Below are 18,877 nucleotides of genomic sequence, written 5' to 3' on the forward strand. Positions count from 1 at the left end.
TTTTTCCCATCTATATTTGCTAACCTTCATCCAATTCTGACCGTTCCAACTTTAATCAATTCCCCCAATGCCCGCCTATCCATTTTTACCCACAATTCAAAAATTACCCACAATTCCACTTTTTCAGTTTTTCCCTTATATCTTTGCCATTCTTCATCCGATTCCAACCGTTCCAACTTTAATCGATTCCCCCAAGTCCCGCCATTCCGTGGTGGTATCCATTTTCTTCTTCCCAGAATTCAAAATTTACCCATAATTCCAATTTTTCAGTTTTTCACTTATATCTTTGCCACTCTATTAGATTTTGACTGTTCCAACTTTAATAGATTCCCCCTACTCCTGCCATTCCACATCATTCAACACCTCTCCCTTCAGGTGTTTCACCTTCACACGCAATTTCTTCAGGAATTGCACATATTCTAGTTGTTATTATTCTGCCTGTTTTTTGGCACGTTTCAACTCATTCCCAGTTTATTCGATTCACCCCGTTCCACTTTCATGTAATTCCACTTATTCGGGAATGGGGGGTTTCCATTTTTCACATTCCAAATATTAGGTGTTTTCCCAGAATTCACGGTTTTTCAACCCAAAAAGTCCCATTGACTTACATTACGTCATTTTTCATTTCATTATTACAGCTTTCCCGTTTCATATTTTCAATGTTTAACTGATTCATCTCGTCTTAGGGATCCTTCCCATCATTCCAGTAATTAAAACATTTCAATATTTTCCATATGTTTCCATCTTTAAATATTCATAATTCATTTCCAATGGGAGGGCTTCCCATTCATTCCCAATGGGAGATTAAACATTTCACATTTTGACCTTTCCTCTTTCATATTCATAACATTTAACTCATTCATTTTGCCTTATGGCTCATTCCCATCATTCCAATAGTTCATAATTATTCATATTTTCCCCAAATTCCATATTTTTCACCTATTACAATTCATAATTCATTCCCAATAGCAGATTTAACCTTTCTTATTTGAAGCTTCTCCACTTCACACTCACATCATTCAGTTAATACAGTTCACACTCAACATTACTTATATTCACACCTTCCAGTAATTCATAACTATTTTAATAATTTTACCCATAATTCCTCATTCCTATTTTCCTAACCAAAAATTTGTAACCTTCTATCTTGGCCATTACTGCTCCGATTCCCATCGTTCCAACTTTAATCGATTCCCCCAATTCCCGCCATTTCATTGGCCTAGAATTTTCCTCTTCCCATGATTCAAAAATTACCCACAATTCCACTTTCACTTTTTCCTTATATCTTTGCCATTCTTCATCCGATTCCTACCGTTCCAACTTAATCGATTTCCCCAAGTCCCGCCATTCCGTGGTGGTATCCATTTTCTTCTTCCCAGAATTCAAAATTTACCCATAATTCCACTTTTTCAGTTTTTCACATATCTTTGCCACTCTATTAGATTTTGACTGTTCCAACTTTAATAGATTCCCCCAACTCCTGCCATTCCACATCATTCAACACCTCTCCCTTCAGGTGTTTCACCTTCACACGCAATTTCTTCAGAATTGCACATATTCTAGTTATTATTCTGCCTGTTTTTTGGCACGTTTCAACTCATTCCCAGTTTTTCTTCTTCCCAAAATTTAACCACAATTCCACTTTTTCAGTTTTTTCCTTATATCTTTGCCATCCTTCATCCGATTCCGACCGTTCCCACTTTAATCGATTCCCCCAATGCCCGCCCATCCATTTTTACCCAGAATTCAAAAATTACCCACATTTACACTTTTTCAGTTTTTCCCTTATATCTTTGCCATTCTTCATCCAATTCCTACCGTTCCAACTTTAATCAATTCCCCTAAGTCCCGCCATTCCATGGTGGTATCCATTTTCTTCTTCCCAGAATTCAAAACTTACCCACAATTCCACTTTTTCAGCTTTTCCCTTACATCTTTGCCATTCATCTGATCTTCATCTGATTCCGACCGTTCCAACTTTAATCAATTCCCCCAATGCCCGCCCATCCATTTTTACCCAGAATTCAAAATTTACCAACAATTCCACTTTTTCAGTTTTTCCATTGTATCTTTGCCATTCTTTGCCCGATTCCAACCGTTGCAATTTTAATCGATTCCCCCAAGTCCTGCCATTTCTTCTTCCCAGAATTCAAAATTTACCCACAATTTCACTTTTTCCCTTCTATCTTTGCCATTCTTTATCCGATTCCGACTGTTCCAACTTTGATTCCCCCAATTCCCGCCATTCCACATCATTCAACACCTCTCCCTTCAGGTGTTTCACCTTCACACGCAATTTCTTCACAATTTGCACATATACTAGTTTTAGTTTATTTGTAAATATCAAGCCTTGAAGCCTTTTTTAATATATACCGCTTGTTTGAAAACAAGTGCATAAAACATGTTTGACCAAACATGATGAATAATCGTTATTTTAATATTGACCAAACTAATCATGATTATTATTTTGGCCATAATTGTGCAACCCTAATATATATGTGGAATTAGTCATCTGTTGATGTCGGCAAAATACAATGACAGAAGAAATGTATGTATTGAAAAGTATGACATAAGGGGATGTCATTGTATCACACACAGAAACGCTGCTGCAAGTAAGACAAGGCTAGGTTAACATTGACTTTGACAATGATTACGCAACGTCACGACTCCTCAACTTAAGACAGGAGCACACTGGAAAGGTTTGCGCGGATTTTAATAGTATCAGCTCCACTAGCCTCTCTTGCTGTGGGTTACAAAGTGTAGGATACACAGGAATAGCACTGTATTTTTGACACGCAAGAAAAACATTTCAGGCGATATTTACGTATCCAAATCCAGTTGAGTCGAGCTGCCCTCACCGGCACATGCATGTTTGTCGAGCTGGTGCTTGTTTGCAAAGGTTGTCCGGCACAAGTGGCAGGCCAAAGTCTCATCGGCGTCTGCGGTGTGGGTGCGCGCGTGCACATTGAGCGCCGCTTTGACAGCGAATTTCTTGCTGCAGACAGTGCATGAGAAGGGCTTGTTGCCCGTGTGGACACGGGTGTGCCCCAACAGGTGTCCCCTCTGAGCGAAGCCTTCGCCACAGAAGGAGCACTTGAAGGGCTTGTCCGTGGCGTGCGTGCGCACGTGCTGAATCAAGGCAGGGCGCGCGGCAAAGCTGGCACCGCACTCTGCGCACTTGAATGGCTTCTCACCCGTGTGCTTGCGGGTGTGGCGCATCAGGTTGCCCTTGAGGGAGAAGCGCTTGGTGCAGAAGGTGCAGGTGAAGGGCTTCTCACCCGTGTGCGTCCTCATGTGGTACACCAGGTGCGCCTTGCGGATGAACCTCTTGGGGCACACGCTGCAGCTGAAGGGTTTCTCCCCCGAGTGGATCATCATGTGGCGCTGCAAGTCAGACATCTTGAAAAAGGCCGAGTCGCACAGAGAGCATTTGAAGTGCTTGGCGTCCAGTCGCGCGTGGTCCGGTGGGTAGCGCTGCTCGCTGTGGGCCGACGAGGCCGAGGGCCCGCCCGCTTTTTTGACGGCACCCACCCACCGGGCCGCATCCGGTGTCTCACTCTTGGTCGCCTTGGGAGGCGGCTGGCTGCTGGCTGCATGGTACCGCTGCAGACGCCCGGCTTGCACACCTTTTCCGCAGTCTGGCTCAGGCTCCACCTTCTCCTCTTCCTCCTCCTCCTCCTGCTGCTCCCTCCTGGAGCTCCACTCCCGCTCCTCCTCAGGGTCCACGTCATCTTGACCGACATCCGCAAACAGAACAAGAAAAAGACATTGTTTTGTTTTGGTTGAGTTTTTGGTCGAGGGGAGAATGATCCAAGAGCGACAGTGGTCAGTCATACAATATTTTTATATATATTTTTGTATTTATTTATTTATTTATTTAAACACAAGTTTTCTTTAGAAATTCAGTTACTTATAATACGTATTAAGACCTGTTGGAGCGGCACGACTCAGTAGTAGCTGTTGCGGAAAGCAGAAAAAAATGGCTGAATTGAACACAAACTGAAGCAATGTCATCATCTTAAAGGAACAATGTGTAAGATTTTGACCATTTTTCATTCAAATACATTAAATGATTATACATCTTAAAATTTGCAAATAAATGTGTTCTTAATGACCAACAGTATGTTTTAAATATAATCGTAGGCCTAGTTATTATTAAACCGTATTACAGTACATGGATCATATAGCACTCCTCCAGAGGCTGCCATGTCTGTTATATTTACGAACAGTGGTAAATGCAGCACCTCCAGCAGTCCTTAATGAAGAACGGTATAAATCTTACACATCGTCCCTTTAAAGGAAGTACAGTATGTGTAATTTTTTGCATGTGCCCGTGGGAGCTTTAGAGAATTACGGTAAATGCAGCAATACACACTCCTTTAGCTGACTGTAGCTATAACAGACATGACTAACTCCGGAGGAGTGCAACCCCCAATGTAATATAATTTAATGATTACCAGACCTACGATTATATTCGAAACATACTGTTGGTCGTTAAGAACACATTTATTTGCACTTTTTTTTATAATGATTTATTTCTTCATTTTTAATTAAAAACGGTCTAAATCTTACATTCTATCCTTTAAAGATAATGTATAATTACATTTTTAGTAATGCTCAAATTGGTACATTTGTGGCCAATTTTTGGGGAAATGGCTTAATCTTCAGGAAGCTTCTGCTGGTTAGTGACTGATGGCAGAAAAAAAGCACTGCAGTTAATTTGGGAAAAACACTTTTCTTTGAATTGCACAAACGAATGGAATGGTTATACGAAATAAAGATCCATTAACTACAAATAAAGATATTCTATTGTTTACTTATGTATTGTTGTGGTTACGTAACAGTTAATCTCTTAAAAACATTGTGACGGACCAACTTATAATTTATTGCAATAATTTTAAAAACAATACAAGAATTTGTAGACACGGGTCAATAGCTTGCAAGCTAACTTGCTAGCCTGTCAGTCCAATTTCATTTCATAATTTATGAATAAATATGTAATTTATGTACCCGACAAGTATCAGGTGTAGATGACTAATGGCGGCGCGGACAACAGGCAGATCAACTTTTTTTTTTTGATAGGCAGATCAACTGTCTTTCCTGGGAAGCTTGGTCTAATTTGCATATCCAGAGCCACAAATGCAAAGGACAGACACTTGAAGCCGTATCTCGCGTCAAGTCGGGCAAACTAGAGTTGCATTCAAAATACCTTTTCAATTCGTAAACTCAACCTAATTTAAAGTCGTACTCAAACGACATGTTAAACACGCTTGTCTTTTTGACAGCCTTACTCCATACAAGGGGGACACTGACGGCACACTGTGTGCCGTCAGTGTCCCCCTTGTATATATATATATATATATATATATATATAACACACACATTATATATATTATATATATACGTCAGTGTCCCCCTTGCCTGTGTATATATGTATATATGTATATATATATATATATATATATATATATATATATATATATATATATATATATATATATATATATATATATATATATACTTATGCTGAAAGGCAAAAGGCGTCCGTTGGCGTGGATTGTGAACCAACCTACAGCGCCGGAGTCCATGAGCGCTTCCAAAAGTTGCCGTTGTCGCAGATTCTCCTCTTTTGTTCGAGAAAGTTCGTCCTCGTATTCGCTGATGGTTCGTGCCAACACCTCAAATATTTCCTCCACGGCCGCATTCAAACGCTGGTTGACGAGAGCTCGCAGCATTTTGACCTTACACATTTCCGCGCGATCGGAACAAAAAACGCTCACAGGAAGACTTTTGCACTGACGGCTGGCGTGCTTAGCATTCGCGCTTTGTTTCTAGCTAGCAGGCGAGCGAGTGGCTTCAAAGTGCCGCAAACAGGAGGCTTCACAACAACCAGGAATGTTTTTGTCTAGCTCAAGATCACAGAAAAGTAATACCGAACGAATAATGCATGTAAAAGCCAAAAAGTCGTGTTTGAAAAGGTGACGTTAGCTCCCGTTTAATGCTATGCGACTAATTCGAGCACTTCTGTGTCGTCTTTCTCTTACGTCGCCCCTATAAAGGTACGTTTAGGATCTTTTTGCTCGTTCCTACCACCTATCGCAACTTCTAGTCATTACACCTTTGTATCAGTGTGTGTGTGTGTGTGTGTGTGTGTGTGTGTGTTCGTTTATTGTGGACGTCAGACACCGCTCTGTTGATCCGTTGGTTTTAGTCAATAAGAGGGCAACAACAAACGGCGAACGGTTAATGAAAACAGTTAAGTGACAAAAAATACATAGTCTATGGGCCATAGCCCCCCCCCCAAAAAAAAGAAAAAAAAAAAAAAACACAAGTTGGTACCACCTGAGGTGGGAAAAGCTATCATTGATTTTTGTAATGCTCTTTGAGGGATATTATTTGGTATGATAGCCCTCTCTCAGTAGTAGCTTTTTTACAGCTTGTTATACCCATACCCAGTACCGTTCACAATACATGCCTATGTGTATGTATAGGTGTATGGGGTGATGGGATATGTTTTAATCTATTTTACATCATATGTTGATAGCATAGGCATTCAGAAAAATTACCGTTTAGATAATTATTATTATCTAAATATCTTATTATATCTTAATATATCTTATTATCATATTACAAAGGATTAGATTGAGGCAGATGTTGAATGGAGGGTGGGTCAAATCCCTACTTTTGCTATATCATACCTAAAGCATGGGTGTTTAGTAAATGTATGGGTTTGATAGTTGAATGCACTTAACACTGTTATTTTAGTCCTAATGAACTAATAACTAATATTTGTCCATTGAAAATCAATGCATTTCAATGTAACTGAAAATTCATTACAGAACCAATGCATGGAGGAACTTGGCAGATGCATTATATCACATCTAGATTTATTTCCCGAGCATTCTACAGTATAACCATAAACTATCAACTTTAGAATGTTAAGAGGGTATTGGTGTTTGCTGTGCCAGTGTGTGGAAGTAGTTTCGCAAGGCTGCAGTGTGTTGAAAGCAGATAACACCATGATATTTTAATGTACAGCTGGGAAATGAAGTGAGTCTTGCTTGATTTGATTTATTTTCTGACTCAGATGTGTGCAAATTAATAAGGACAAAACTATTACCACTTGCTACTTGTGACTGCTTTTGTGAAATAATTACATAAACCAAGCTGCCCACATACAGCTCTGCCTACCAACATCAGTTTGTCTGCTGTAAATTTGTCAATAACTTCTAAGCTGTAGATTTCCACAAAAGAAAAAAACTACACTGAGATATTATCCTATAATATAAGGACACTCAGACTGCTGGTGGAACCAAGGGTTTCAGTTTCAGCTGCAGCTTCAGCTGCAGTCACCAGATACCATCTGACTTCAGAAAACAAAAGTCAGTATCTTAGGCTACTTAGGAGCATGGTAGGGAATGAATTCTCAGAGTTTTTCAGCCATCAAGATCTACAAAGGCCCAGGATACAGAAGGATAGGGCTGATGTGAATGCATTTGTAGAGCTTATGGAAGGAAGCTGGTGTTGTTTAATTTGGAGAACCAACTACACATGCCATACTGTTGGAGGACAGTGTTGCTCTTGGGATATGATGAGAGTGCTGCGGAAGCATGGGGGTTGCAGTTATTGTGAACGTGAAGGTGGCAGTTGCCCATAATAAAATTGTTACGAGTTCAGACAAAAAGTGAAATTGTTATTTGAGTCAACAGCTGGGTAAACCTTTTTGGTCCAGAGGAGTCTGATAACATTAGTCCATCGCTGGAATTTCTGGGTCACCAGACATAGCCAATATTCTTCTGCATGCACAGAAGACTGGTGAGGAAGCATTTATGAAGTTCAGAAGTGAATGTTTGGAGTAAGATCCACTCAGAACAAAATTCCATGACAAAATTACAAAACAGAACCTAAAAACATTCACAAACATGAAGGCAAGTGTGCGGATGAAACAAGGACAAATGAAGCATGTGACCAGAATGGCTATTAAACCGAGTCTGATAACATTAGTCTGTCACTGGAATTTCTGTGTCACCAGACATAGCCAATAATCTTCTGCATGCACAGCAGACTGGTGAGGAAGCATTTATGAAGTTCAGAAGCGAACGTTTGGAGTAAGATTCACTCACAACAAAATTCCATGACAAAATTACAAAACAGAACCTAAAAACATTCACAAACATGAAGGCAAGTGTTCGGCTGAAACAAGGACAAAAGAAGGATGTGACCAGAGTGGCTATTAAACCTTACTTATTGTGAGGACACTGATGTCATGATCCTTTCCCTTGCATGCTGTAAGAGTATAAATGCTCTCCTCTGTCAGAAGACAGGCGTCAGAATCGCACACGTTACATCAATATCAGCAAGCTTGCTCAGTGCCTTGAAGATCTATGTGATGCCCTCATAGGGATGCATGCCTTTACCGGTTGTGATAGCACACTTGCTTTTGCAGGTCAAGGAAAACTCAGAGCTTTAAAGCTTGTCAAAGGAAGCAAGACATTCCAAGACTCAATCAAATCCTTGGGAACATCCTGGGCTGTGTCAGAGGAAGGACACAGCTACATGGAATCATTTGCAGGATGTATGCACCATCATCCAGCATATGTGACATCAAAGATGTGCGTTACAGGCTTTTCCGTGCAAAAAGGGGTGAAGTGGAGTCCAGGTCACTCCCTCCCTGCAGGGACTGTTTAAAGCTGCATATACAGCGTGCCAATTATCTGGATGGGGTCTGGAGGCATTGGCTGGTAGGACAGTCAGACATACCTGACTCAAGAGGACATGGATGGACAACCCATGACAAAGGTACTTAAAATAAAACCCATGAACTGACATTTACAATCTTGCTCTAATTGTTTTTATGAATGAGTAATTGAAGAATTGTTTACTTATTTTACAGGAATGCTGATTTTATACAGGATGCAAGGACCACCAGCCCCGTTGGCTGTCCTGGAACTTTTGGCCTGCAAATGCGTACCAATCTGCAAACTTCCTAAATGCTCCTGCCTTTCAAACAAGTTTAAGTGTACAGAATTGTGTAGGTTACAGACTTGTAGCAATCAGATGGAAGAAAGAGGTGGTGGAGGAGAACATAAATGCTGTTCTGGATGAATATGATGATAGTGTTGAAGATTGAAATGTGTGGCATGCTCTGCTAAAATGATGTGTGATATGTTTTGCTGCAATAAAGTTTCATTCTAGATGTGACATAATGCATTGAGACATCTCTGAAGTTCCTCCATTCATTAATTCGGTAATGGATTTTCCATTACATAGAAATGCATTGATTTTCAATGGACGAATGTTAGTTTTTAATTAGGTCTACACTGACGGTGTTAAGTGTATTCAACTATCAAACCCATATATGTTCTAAAGGCCCATATTCTCTAGATGTGATTTAGCAAAAGGTGGGATTTGACCTGCCCTCCTTCAGTCTTCCGCCTCAACTTTGTAATATGGGTGAAAATGTGTACGACTGATACATTTTGGACTGTTTAATGTATGGGAAACTCAATTATTCATCTAAACTGTATTTTTTCTGAATGCCTATGCTATCAACATATGACGTAAAATAGATTAAGGCACATCCCATCATCCCACACATTTTCATACACCTACAGTATACCTACACATAGGCATGTATAGTGAACGGTACTGGGTATGGCTATAAACGCCTGCAAAAATAAAAGAAAGCTACCACTTAGAGAGGGCTATCATACCAAATAATGTCCCTCAGACATTGAGGACTACAAAATTTAATGATTTTGACACCTCAGGTGGTGCCAACTTCTGCTCTGGCCTATCGACTAATATTTTTGGAAACTGAAAAAACGCTTTGGTCCCTTTTTTTTTTTTTTTTTTAATGTTGCAAGTTCTATAATCAATTGTTTTGTCTGTCTCTCATTCCAGGCACTTTCCAAACTCATTGAACCAAATGTGTGAATAGCTTATGAACGCGGTTCTCAAAGTGCAGTCCGGCACCCCCTGGGGGTCCTTTCGCTGCCGAGAAATAATTTGCGTTAATAAAAAAAAAGAAAAAAATTGTGTTAATTTCGTTTTATTTTATATTAGATTGGGAAGCTATTCATGACTCATCACTAAAGCAATCATGTATACCAGTTTTATTTATTTTTTAAATGTAATAATTGTGAAATTTGTTAGACCCAAAAAATCCATGTCAGCATCAAAGAGCTTGACCCTCACACCTGCAGGACCTTTTGTATTTTTAGGTGTTTGTTTCTATTTCATTGTACGGCACTTTGGTTGACGATGCCTTTTTAAATGTGCTGAATAAGTAATATTTGACTTGACCTGCTACAGCAGGCATGTCCAAACCCGGTCCTCGAGGGCCACCTATCCTGCATGTTTTTGATGTTTCCCTCATCCAATGTAGCTGATTCAAATGATCAGGTTTGTTGTCAGGCTTCTGCTGAGCTTGCTGATCATTTGAATCAGGTGTGGTAGGAGGACAGAAACCTCCAAAACATGCCAGATAGGCGGCCCTCGAGGACTGGGTTTGAACATGCCGGTGCTACAGTATCTACTTGGGAATGGATGTCTAGTGAGGGGAAAAAAAAAAAAGCTGAGTCACATGATTATCACATTATTGTCACACACCAGGATGCCCCAAATGTACCACTTAGGGTTTTGATGAGTTGAAGTCAGACATAAAGCTTTATATCAAAGAGACTGAGGCATTCAAAGTGTTTGTGACGCTGGCATCACCGTGGGTTCTTATGGTTAAGCTTCTTTTAAATAACAAACGGATAAGCTTGCTCTAAAAACAAAGCCAAACTAACTGAATGAAAAGAAAAAAAACTCAAAATTAAGAGTAACTGCAATGACAGTGCTCAATGATGGTCAAAGTTTGGTTGGCAGTCCTTACACAGGGTCAGATGCTTTAAGACTTCACATGTCCTTCAGACGACACGCACACACTTGAACTGGGAGGGATGGATTTTATGTTTGAAGTTCCTATGTCACAAAGCGAGTATGTTAGAATAACTGTATAGGGCATCCCATATTTTTTTGAAGCATGTATATTGGTAGACATGGATGTTTTTGGTCAGTTGTTTGTGAAGAAAGTGTGAGGAGTCAACACGTCCCCGCAGCTATAATAAAGCAGGCGCAGCGCTGCGACCCGACCACAGGGTGGGACAGCATGGAGTCGGCTTTATGGTCCTGGGAAAGAAGATAGTGGTACCTCTACAAACGTAAGATCAGAAAAAGAAAACTCAGGAGTATAATTCAAGAGTGCTGTATGAGACACGAGAGACACCAGCGCTTGCTCAAACAAGACTGTAATGTAATAAGTCATCAAAACTCACAAGGTCAGTTTGTTTGTTTTCAATGTGTTTTTTTTTTTTTTATCATTTAATATGCCAGCTTGTCCACAAACGAGACACCAGATTTTTGCATTTACTGCAGTCTTGCACTCCTCATCTTTACACGCTTCATCCACACTTCCAGACAATTCTCACCATACAAATAACATTGAAATAGAACATTAGCTACAGCTAAAATTGGACATATTCAACTAAAAACACGTTACATACCATTTTAGGCTGTCGTGTCTTATTTTAGTGTCGCTAGCACGTTGCTAGCACTAGCTAGTGGGCTGAATGACATCACACAGGAAGCATTTTGCATGACCGCAAACTAAACCTAAATAAACTTACATGCTCAAAATGATCCCAAAATAAATGTTATTGCTCCTGCGGAGTTGTAAATGATGCCTAGATCCCTGGAAATGTCAACTAAAAACGTACCAACAAAACAACCTAAAAACGTCTCTGCACTTACCACCAACATACCAGCACCACCTCAAGGCAAACAAAACTACATTCATATTGTCAACTTTAACAATTAATATGATAACTTTAAAGAGTTAAGGAGCACCATTTACATGTAGAAAGTGGCTCTCTACTTCGGGGGGGGGGGGGGGGGGGGGGGGGATGACAAAACAGATTAATTTCATAAGTGGAGGTACCACTGTAGCAGCCTGGACTCATACCCAAATACCCCAAGATCACAAACTGATTTGTTTTCATTGTTTCCATATGTCTCCCCCAAACCATAAGGTCAGCAATGGCTTTGTAACTACGGCCAACCCAAATTAATAAATGAACTATACACACTGATTTGTTTTCATTGTTTCCATATGTCTCCCCCAAACCATAAGGTCAGCAATGGCTTTGTAACTACGGCCAACCCAAATTAATAAATGAACTATACACATTTCTGGACACGTCCGCTCTCCTCGCGAGTAAAAGAGTGTTGTTTATTATGTTGTTTATTAAATGATGTAGGTCAACCGATCCTGACAGTGTACTGGATTCTCCTCCGGGGAACGCTCAAGGCGTGCACAAACGGCGAAGTCTAGAGGTGGAAGGGGGCCTGAGCGGTGGCGCAGGCATGCTTGTCCAGCCGCAGGCGGGAGAGGAACCTTTGGCCGCAGGTGGCACACACCAAGGGCTCATCGCCCTCATGACTTCGCATGTGCTTGACCAGCTTGGAATGGAAGCGGAAGTTCATATGGCAGATGGAGCAGGAGAGTGGCTTCTCACCCGTGTGGATGCGCATGTGCTCCACCAGGCTGGCTTTGCGTGGGAACTTTTTGTCGCAGAAGGAGCAGGCAAAGCGTTTCTCGCCTGTGTGCAGCCGGGCGTGCCTCAGCAGTGACGAATGCACGCTGAAGCTGGCATTGCACAGCTGGCAGGTGAAGGGCTTCTCGCCCGTGTGAGTCCTGCTGTGGTTGAGCAGGGTGGAGCGGAACCTGAAGGTGGCGCTGCACACGCCGCACGACAGCAGTTTGCCGCCCGCGTGCTTTTTCATGTGGCCCAGGAAGGTGGACTGAAACTTGAAGGTCATGTCGCAGGCCGAGCACGAGAAACGGCGCTCCTCCGGGGCCGGATGCTCTGGGGCTGGCGTCAGGGGCGAGTTCCTCCCGATGGATGATGGCTTCCATGAGGCAGAGCCTTCCGTGAGGCGCTCGCCCTGGCCCGCCGCATGACTCTTGACGTGTCTCCTTAAATGACCTTTACTGCTGTAGTTTTTGTGGCACTGAGGACACGGGAAGCGTTTGTTTGCATCTTGCAATGGTGCCATCTTTTCCCCGCTCTCGCTTCGCTCTTCGTCTTCACTCTTGACAATGACGCATGTCACCGCAAGCTGGTCAAAGTCGGCCTTGTCTGAATGCGTCGACCGCCCCGCTGCCTCGTCCTGGTCACCGCCGGCCTCCGGCTTATCTGTGGGAGTCAGAGAAGTGTATGCCATTAAACAGCATAAAGGAGTAGTTGCAAGTTTAGAAACCATAACACAAAATAGCCTTGAAAGAAATTGAGGTTCTACCCATTGTTCCAAAAGTCCTAAAGAATTGTCATCATTGCTATGTGTGCTGCTCTTGAGTGTGAGCTGCACGCACCTCTCCCCTCTCGCAAAGTCTATGTAACTGCATATGATTGGAGACCAGTGCAATGTATACCAGCTCTCCACTACAGCGGAAACCCGACATGCTAGAAACGAGTACAATATTAGAATTAGGATGTAAATTTTAATTTAATGTGATAAAGTCTTACTCAACGTGATACAGTAACTTGTTTGCTCTGTAAATGGTATTAAAAATGGACAGTCACACTATACGCTGACTATTCATTAACTCTTTCAATGACAAGGTAATGCAGTATTTTCATGGAGTCAGACAGCTCAGTAATGGAAAAATTGAGCTTCATGAAGTACCTGTTCATCTTTTACTCTTCTAGATGGTGCTCCTGGCTAAAAGATTAACACTAGTGGTTGGGAAATTAATTAAATTGCTTTCTTGGGTCTCAAAAAAAGTTCAAGTGCTTAATGAAGCTTTGTTTGTCCATCACTAATCCTAGGTATCTACTTAATTATTTTTTTTACGTGGTATTACAATGGGGCTGAACATGGATCAAACTGACAGCCCTTGGGTAGGGATAGGATCACTCTACCACTAAACCAGGCTGACCTCTCACACTAAAATCAGAAGTCAAGAATGATGAATGTTCAAGCCAGCGCTTTTCACCTTTTGCGCCAAAGTATATTTTTTTCTGATGAAAAAAATCTCCAGGCACACCACCAGGCAAAAAGTTCTACATTTGAAAATCTGTAGCCTACAATCTAGTTTCATTCATCTACATTTCTAGTTTTATAAACAGGATCAAAGAAACACACACTGTTTAACAGCCCTTAAGATCTCATCTCAAAGTACTGTGCTGCCACCTATTGGCGAAAACTAATCATTACACGATGCTGCTGCAACAGTCTCACAGCCGACATTTCCAAAAATGTGAAAAAAATGTGAAATTGAAAAGTGTGTCCCAAGGCACATCTGACTGAAAAGAGATGCTACCTGGTGCGTCGGTGTCAGCTTTGAAAACGGCGTCCAGGAGTTGACGCTGTCGCCGATTCTCCTCTTTGGTTCGACAAAGTTCCTCCTCGTAGTCTGAAATGGTTCTTTCGAGCACGACAAAAATTTCTTCCACGGCCACGCTCAGTCGCTCGTTGACCAAAGCTCGGAGCATTTGGATTTGAAACATGTTGCTGAGGGCGAGCGACGGGTGCTGAGCGGCACGTGTTTGCACGAGCTAGCCGGCTAACAGCTTTTGTTCGTGGCTATACAGCTAGATGCTAGCTGCGCGGGGTAATGGCAGTGCTGATCCGGGATCGTTGGGATCTTTAGCACAATAAACGCCTTCGCGCGATGGCCCTCGTCCTCAACGACAAGACGTAAATAGCTTGGACAGTCGTGAAACGTCGCTCGTCACCACTGTTGACCTGAAGTGACCGTAGTACTCAAGTGACCGTAGTCGATTGACGCATGCGCAATGCCTATAGAGGGTTTTCACGCCGCGTCATCAGCTGCATCATAAACCCGGAACCATAACACTGCACGGGCACTACGTAGATCTGCAACATCGTTAGGAAAAATGGTCAATTGTTGCCGTGTTTCGGGTTGCACAAATCGGACGGACTGAGAAAAACATTTAGCCTATTAAAGGCTTCCACACGTGATCAAAAATCAAAGAGAGGAATGCCAGAAATGATCGGAGGAAAGGAGACGCATTGGCAAAGCTCAACCAGGATCTGAGACGAAAAAATCCTGACATCCGAATTTGTTCCGCTCATTTTTTTCAGTTAAGAAAATATTGATTGCAAGCAACTAATAACAAAGTTTGCAATCCAATGATGACGTTTTATTTGTAACTTGTAAAAACGTTTATTGCTTGTGGTGTTTTTCTGATGTTTGCTATTTTAATGTAAAGGACTTTGGTATGACATAAATAAAACTGACATTGGCATAAATATTATTATCAAGCTACCACATGTTGCATAAATGAGTTATGTTGTTCTGATTCTTCTGAAAATTTTGCAACTCCCTCACCCATCCACACGCCATGTGGTTGTAAGCCTCCAAAGTCCAAACCTTTGTAGGATTTAAGATCTTCGGCTGTGTATGTTCTTGGTGAAAAAAAACAAGTAGATGACTATATCTGGATATGTAATTGTGGGAAGAATTGCCAGATCGTCGTTTATCCAGGATGAGTGAGCCAACTCATATGAATCAACACCGCCGATAAACTTTTTCCACATACCAGGCCTTCTCTTGTGTTCTGAGTCCTTCAGCGACAGGCTTTGCTAAGAGTTTTTTTTTTTATGTCTCAAAATTAATAGTTTTGTTTAATCTGTCCAGGATTCACATGATGGCATTGCACTCCGTGCTAAATATTGTGCTGACAATGCTGCGCTATTGTTAGCTTAGCACAGTAACTACGGTTCAACAGCTGTTAAGTGAAGCAAACGCTGCAGATACCAGTTGTCCCAAGTTCTCGCTTCCGCCTTCCTACAAGCCAGGTGAGTGCTCTTGCTTGGCTCTGTTTTGTATTGAAAGCTTAGCTGGCCGTGTTGGATCGCTCCCGGTGACCGCAAAGCGGCCGCTATGATACATTCCTGCCCCCTGCATGAGCCATTGAATGTTCCCGAAGTTGATTGGCTGTCGCAACGCGAAACGCGGTAAAGGAATATACGAGTTTGAGCTTAAAGTAGTTCATTAGATGTTGCTACATTCTGTGTATGAGAGTGTGAGACTGTAAAGTGAACAAAAACAGGATATGGGGTGCAAGGGAGTGTAAGAATGGAATGTTTCAGAGCAAACGGTGCTAGTCGCGGGGACGAGATGACCTTGGCACCTGGTGGAAAACAACTTTGAAGAAAACTACAATCAGGAGGAGTAAGCAAGTGATTCTGCAGGGGAAGAAAGACCAATGAGAGCAAGCTAAAGTTAACTGCAGTATACACATAGCCAATAAAATAATGCCAGGATGCCTTTGTTGATGTGACATTTGCATATTGTGTAGTATAACTCATTGCTGGGCAACTCGGATGGAGAGTACCTCTGCTGGTGGCAACAGCGGCGTGCAGGGCTCTATTGAGAGGGACCCGAGACCCAGGTGCTTGTATTAGATCTGTGTGTTAGTAATAAATCCACCCGTGTGTGAAAATGCCGACTTCCTGATACCTTTCTATTGCAGAACGAGCGTGGAAATTGTTGGATGAGTGGCAGTTGGGTAAGGTCACAAATTGGAGTCAGATTACTAACTTGAGTTTATGTTGATTTAGAAATAAAATTCCAACAAGACTTTAGGTTTACATATTTGCTACTCTACCAAACCGCATTCAGCTATTAAAGTGATTTATTCAAACGAATAAAGAGCAATAAACACTGAACATTTCAGTCACTATAGCTAGGAAGGAGAGGTTACCAGCACTTCACTTCCCTAAGTGTCTTTACCACACCTATTCCTAACCTACATGACCTACAAAGTCAGTCTGTTAGGTGGCTTGACCATTCTGCCTCTCCGGGTGACGTACAGTTCACCAGGTCGCTTCTGGCCATCGCTCACTTCCCATCCACTTTACTGAGATGTGGGATGAATTTGGACAAATAGGTTACAAATCCTAAGAAGCGGTGCACACGTTCTTTATCTGCGGGTGGGAACATGTTCTTTACAGCGTCCACTTTCGACGGGTCAGGCATCAGCCCATCTGCTGTTATCAGGTGCCCCACATATGGTACTGACGACTGGCGTTTGTGGCACTTGTCGAAATTCAGCTTCAGATTGTAGCATGCGGCCCTCTCCACCACTCTGTGCAGGATTGTGTCGTGTTCTTGAATGGTGGGGGCCGTGATGAGGATGTCGTCCATCACGCTAATGGCTCTAGACATGCCACATTACATTTCCAGGGGACTGGATTCTGATCCGAAGCATCAAAATGAAGTGTTGACATTCTACAAAGTGGGAAGGTCCTGACCAGATGTTATTGACCACTCCGACAGCTGTAAAAATTGCAGAGAGAAACATATGGATACATCTCACACGCTGTAAAAAGGTAATCTCTACTGAATCACCCAAGCAGGTAGCATGAGCGAAGTCTAACTAAACGGTCGGAGCAGATTTATAGTATCTGATAATACTGACGGTGAAGTGGGCCCAATTTGGTAGAAACATCAATCCATAATTTTTTAACAATCATCCAAAACAACCATACAATTAACGATATCTTTGTCCAAACAACAACAACAACAAAAAACCTGCACTTCAAAGGCGTGCGCTAAAAAGAAACATTTGATCACTGATAAGAATTATGTACCCTGGGAACAAAAATGACACTTCCTGTACCTGAAATGATATGGGCCCTAGAGCGAATACTATGTCCTGCTTCTCTGATAACAGTGTTGGAAATATTGTCATGTCGTGGGCACAGATATTGTTGACAGAGCCATCCTCCAGTGGCAGTTGTGTTCACGCTCACAATGGGCAAAGTTACGGTAAACATTATGTGTGGTATTTTGTTGTTGCATTTAACAGCTAGATATAGGAGATGGGATGCATTAATTGCAGAAACGGGGACAGGTCTGAGCCGACTGGACCACTGAAATTTGTGCGAGATATCTCCGGCCCCAAATTAAATTAGCCCATGTTGCCACAGGACTGCAATTGACTATTAATACTACATGTTGCATTGGACATCCTTGCAGCAGTTTTATGCATGTCGCAATCGCCGAGTGATTAGCTTATTCATTAGAAAAGTACCTGACAGCCTCGCTCCGTCACTTTCACGTTACGAGCTTTGCTCACCGCGCCTTTTTATTTTGTGCATGCTCAGAATTCAGCACACACACTTCCGTGCACGTAGGCACGCACGCTCCCTGCCAAACAAAGAATCATTTAACATGGCTTTGCAAGAAACAAAAACATTTTAACAATATGTTCAACACTCTCACTCAAAGACATATTCATGACCTTCTATCGTAAATAAAACAAAGGTTCACATTGTAAACTTTCCCAAATAAACAAATAAGCAGATTGGCATTCTTTTCTCTTTTCTTTTTTTTTCATTCCCCAAACAAATACCCCTTAAACATTTCCATTCTTGCTTTTGTCACAGGCTTAGTGAGTATATCAGCTGCCATATTTACAATAAGGCAGTACACTATTGATATTTTACGATCCATGTGTGCAGACTGTACAAAATGATATTTTATGGCCACGTGTTTGCTCCTTTGCCTGCATACCAGGTTCTTAGATAGAGCAATTGTCTTCATATATTTTGACTGGTTCGTGCTGATCTTTACTAGTCATGCCTTTAAGTAGTTGTACAAGGTACATACTTTCTTGAGTAGTGGCTGCTAATGCTATATATTCAGCTTGGTTGTTTTCTACTTTTCCAAGATATTATTGGACCATTCTCATTTAGGCTGAAACAATATCCAGTCGTACTTCTTCTATCATTTTTGTCTGATGCCCAATCAGCATCGCTGTATGCCTCGAGTTTAAGTGTTTTCTCACATTTTTGAAAA

General features: G+C 41.7%; 2 protein-coding genes and 1 long non-coding RNA gene across 6 annotated transcripts; 1 reads left to right on the plus strand and 2 right to left on the minus strand.

The window, feature by feature from the left end:
* Positions 1 to 2,696: 2,696 nt before the first annotated feature.
* LOC148425179 (uncharacterized) lies at positions 2,697 to 6,043 on the minus strand. 3 transcript variants are annotated; one of them, XM_088413406.1, is made up of 3 exons: positions 5,574 to 6,043; positions 3,558 to 3,731; positions 2,697 to 3,384 (listed from the first exon to the last, which is right to left on the minus strand). In XM_088413406.1, the coding sequence occupies exons 1-3, from the start codon at positions 5,748 to 5,750 to the stop codon at positions 2,821 to 2,823; spliced, it is 915 nt and encodes a 304-aa protein (XP_088269532.1). In that variant the 5' UTR covers positions 5,751 to 6,043; the 3' UTR covers positions 2,697 to 2,820. The 3 variants fall into 3 exon arrangements, with proteins under 3 accessions (XP_088269532.1, XP_088269531.1, XP_088269530.1); XM_088413405.1 differs by having other exon boundaries at positions 2,697 to 3,731; positions 5,570 to 6,043; XM_088413404.1 differs by having other exon boundaries at positions 2,697 to 3,731; positions 5,522 to 6,043.
* A 4,887-nt stretch (positions 6,044 to 10,930) lies between these two features.
* LOC148425180 (uncharacterized) lies at positions 10,931 to 18,333 on the plus strand. 2 transcript variants are annotated; one of them, XR_015865414.1, is made up of 5 exons: positions 10,931 to 11,324; positions 12,303 to 16,296; positions 16,374 to 16,466; positions 16,548 to 16,583; positions 17,171 to 18,333. It is a non-coding gene; the product is annotated as an uncharacterized LOC148425180 (long non-coding RNA). The 2 variants fall into 2 exon arrangements; XR_015865413.1 differs by having other exon boundaries at positions 12,303 to 16,466.
* On the minus strand, positions 11,330 to 14,829 carry LOC148425181 (uncharacterized). Its single transcript, XM_088413408.1, has 2 exons — positions 14,369 to 14,829; positions 11,330 to 13,241 (listed from the first exon to the last, which is right to left on the minus strand). Exons 1-2 carry the CDS (start codon positions 14,553 to 14,555, stop codon positions 12,373 to 12,375), a joined length of 1,056 nt encoding a protein of 351 aa, XP_088269534.1. The 5' UTR covers positions 14,556 to 14,829; the 3' UTR covers positions 11,330 to 12,372.
* Positions 18,334 to 18,877: the final 544 nt, after the last annotated feature.

Source organism: Hippichthys cyanospilos, chromosome 4 (genome assembly GCF_059441005.1).
Source record: "Hippichthys cyanospilos isolate Australia breed blue-spotted pipefish chromosome 4, RoL_Hcya_1.0, whole genome shotgun sequence".
Classification (NCBI taxonomy): domain Eukaryota; kingdom Metazoa; phylum Chordata; class Actinopteri; order Syngnathiformes; family Syngnathidae; genus Hippichthys; species Hippichthys cyanospilos.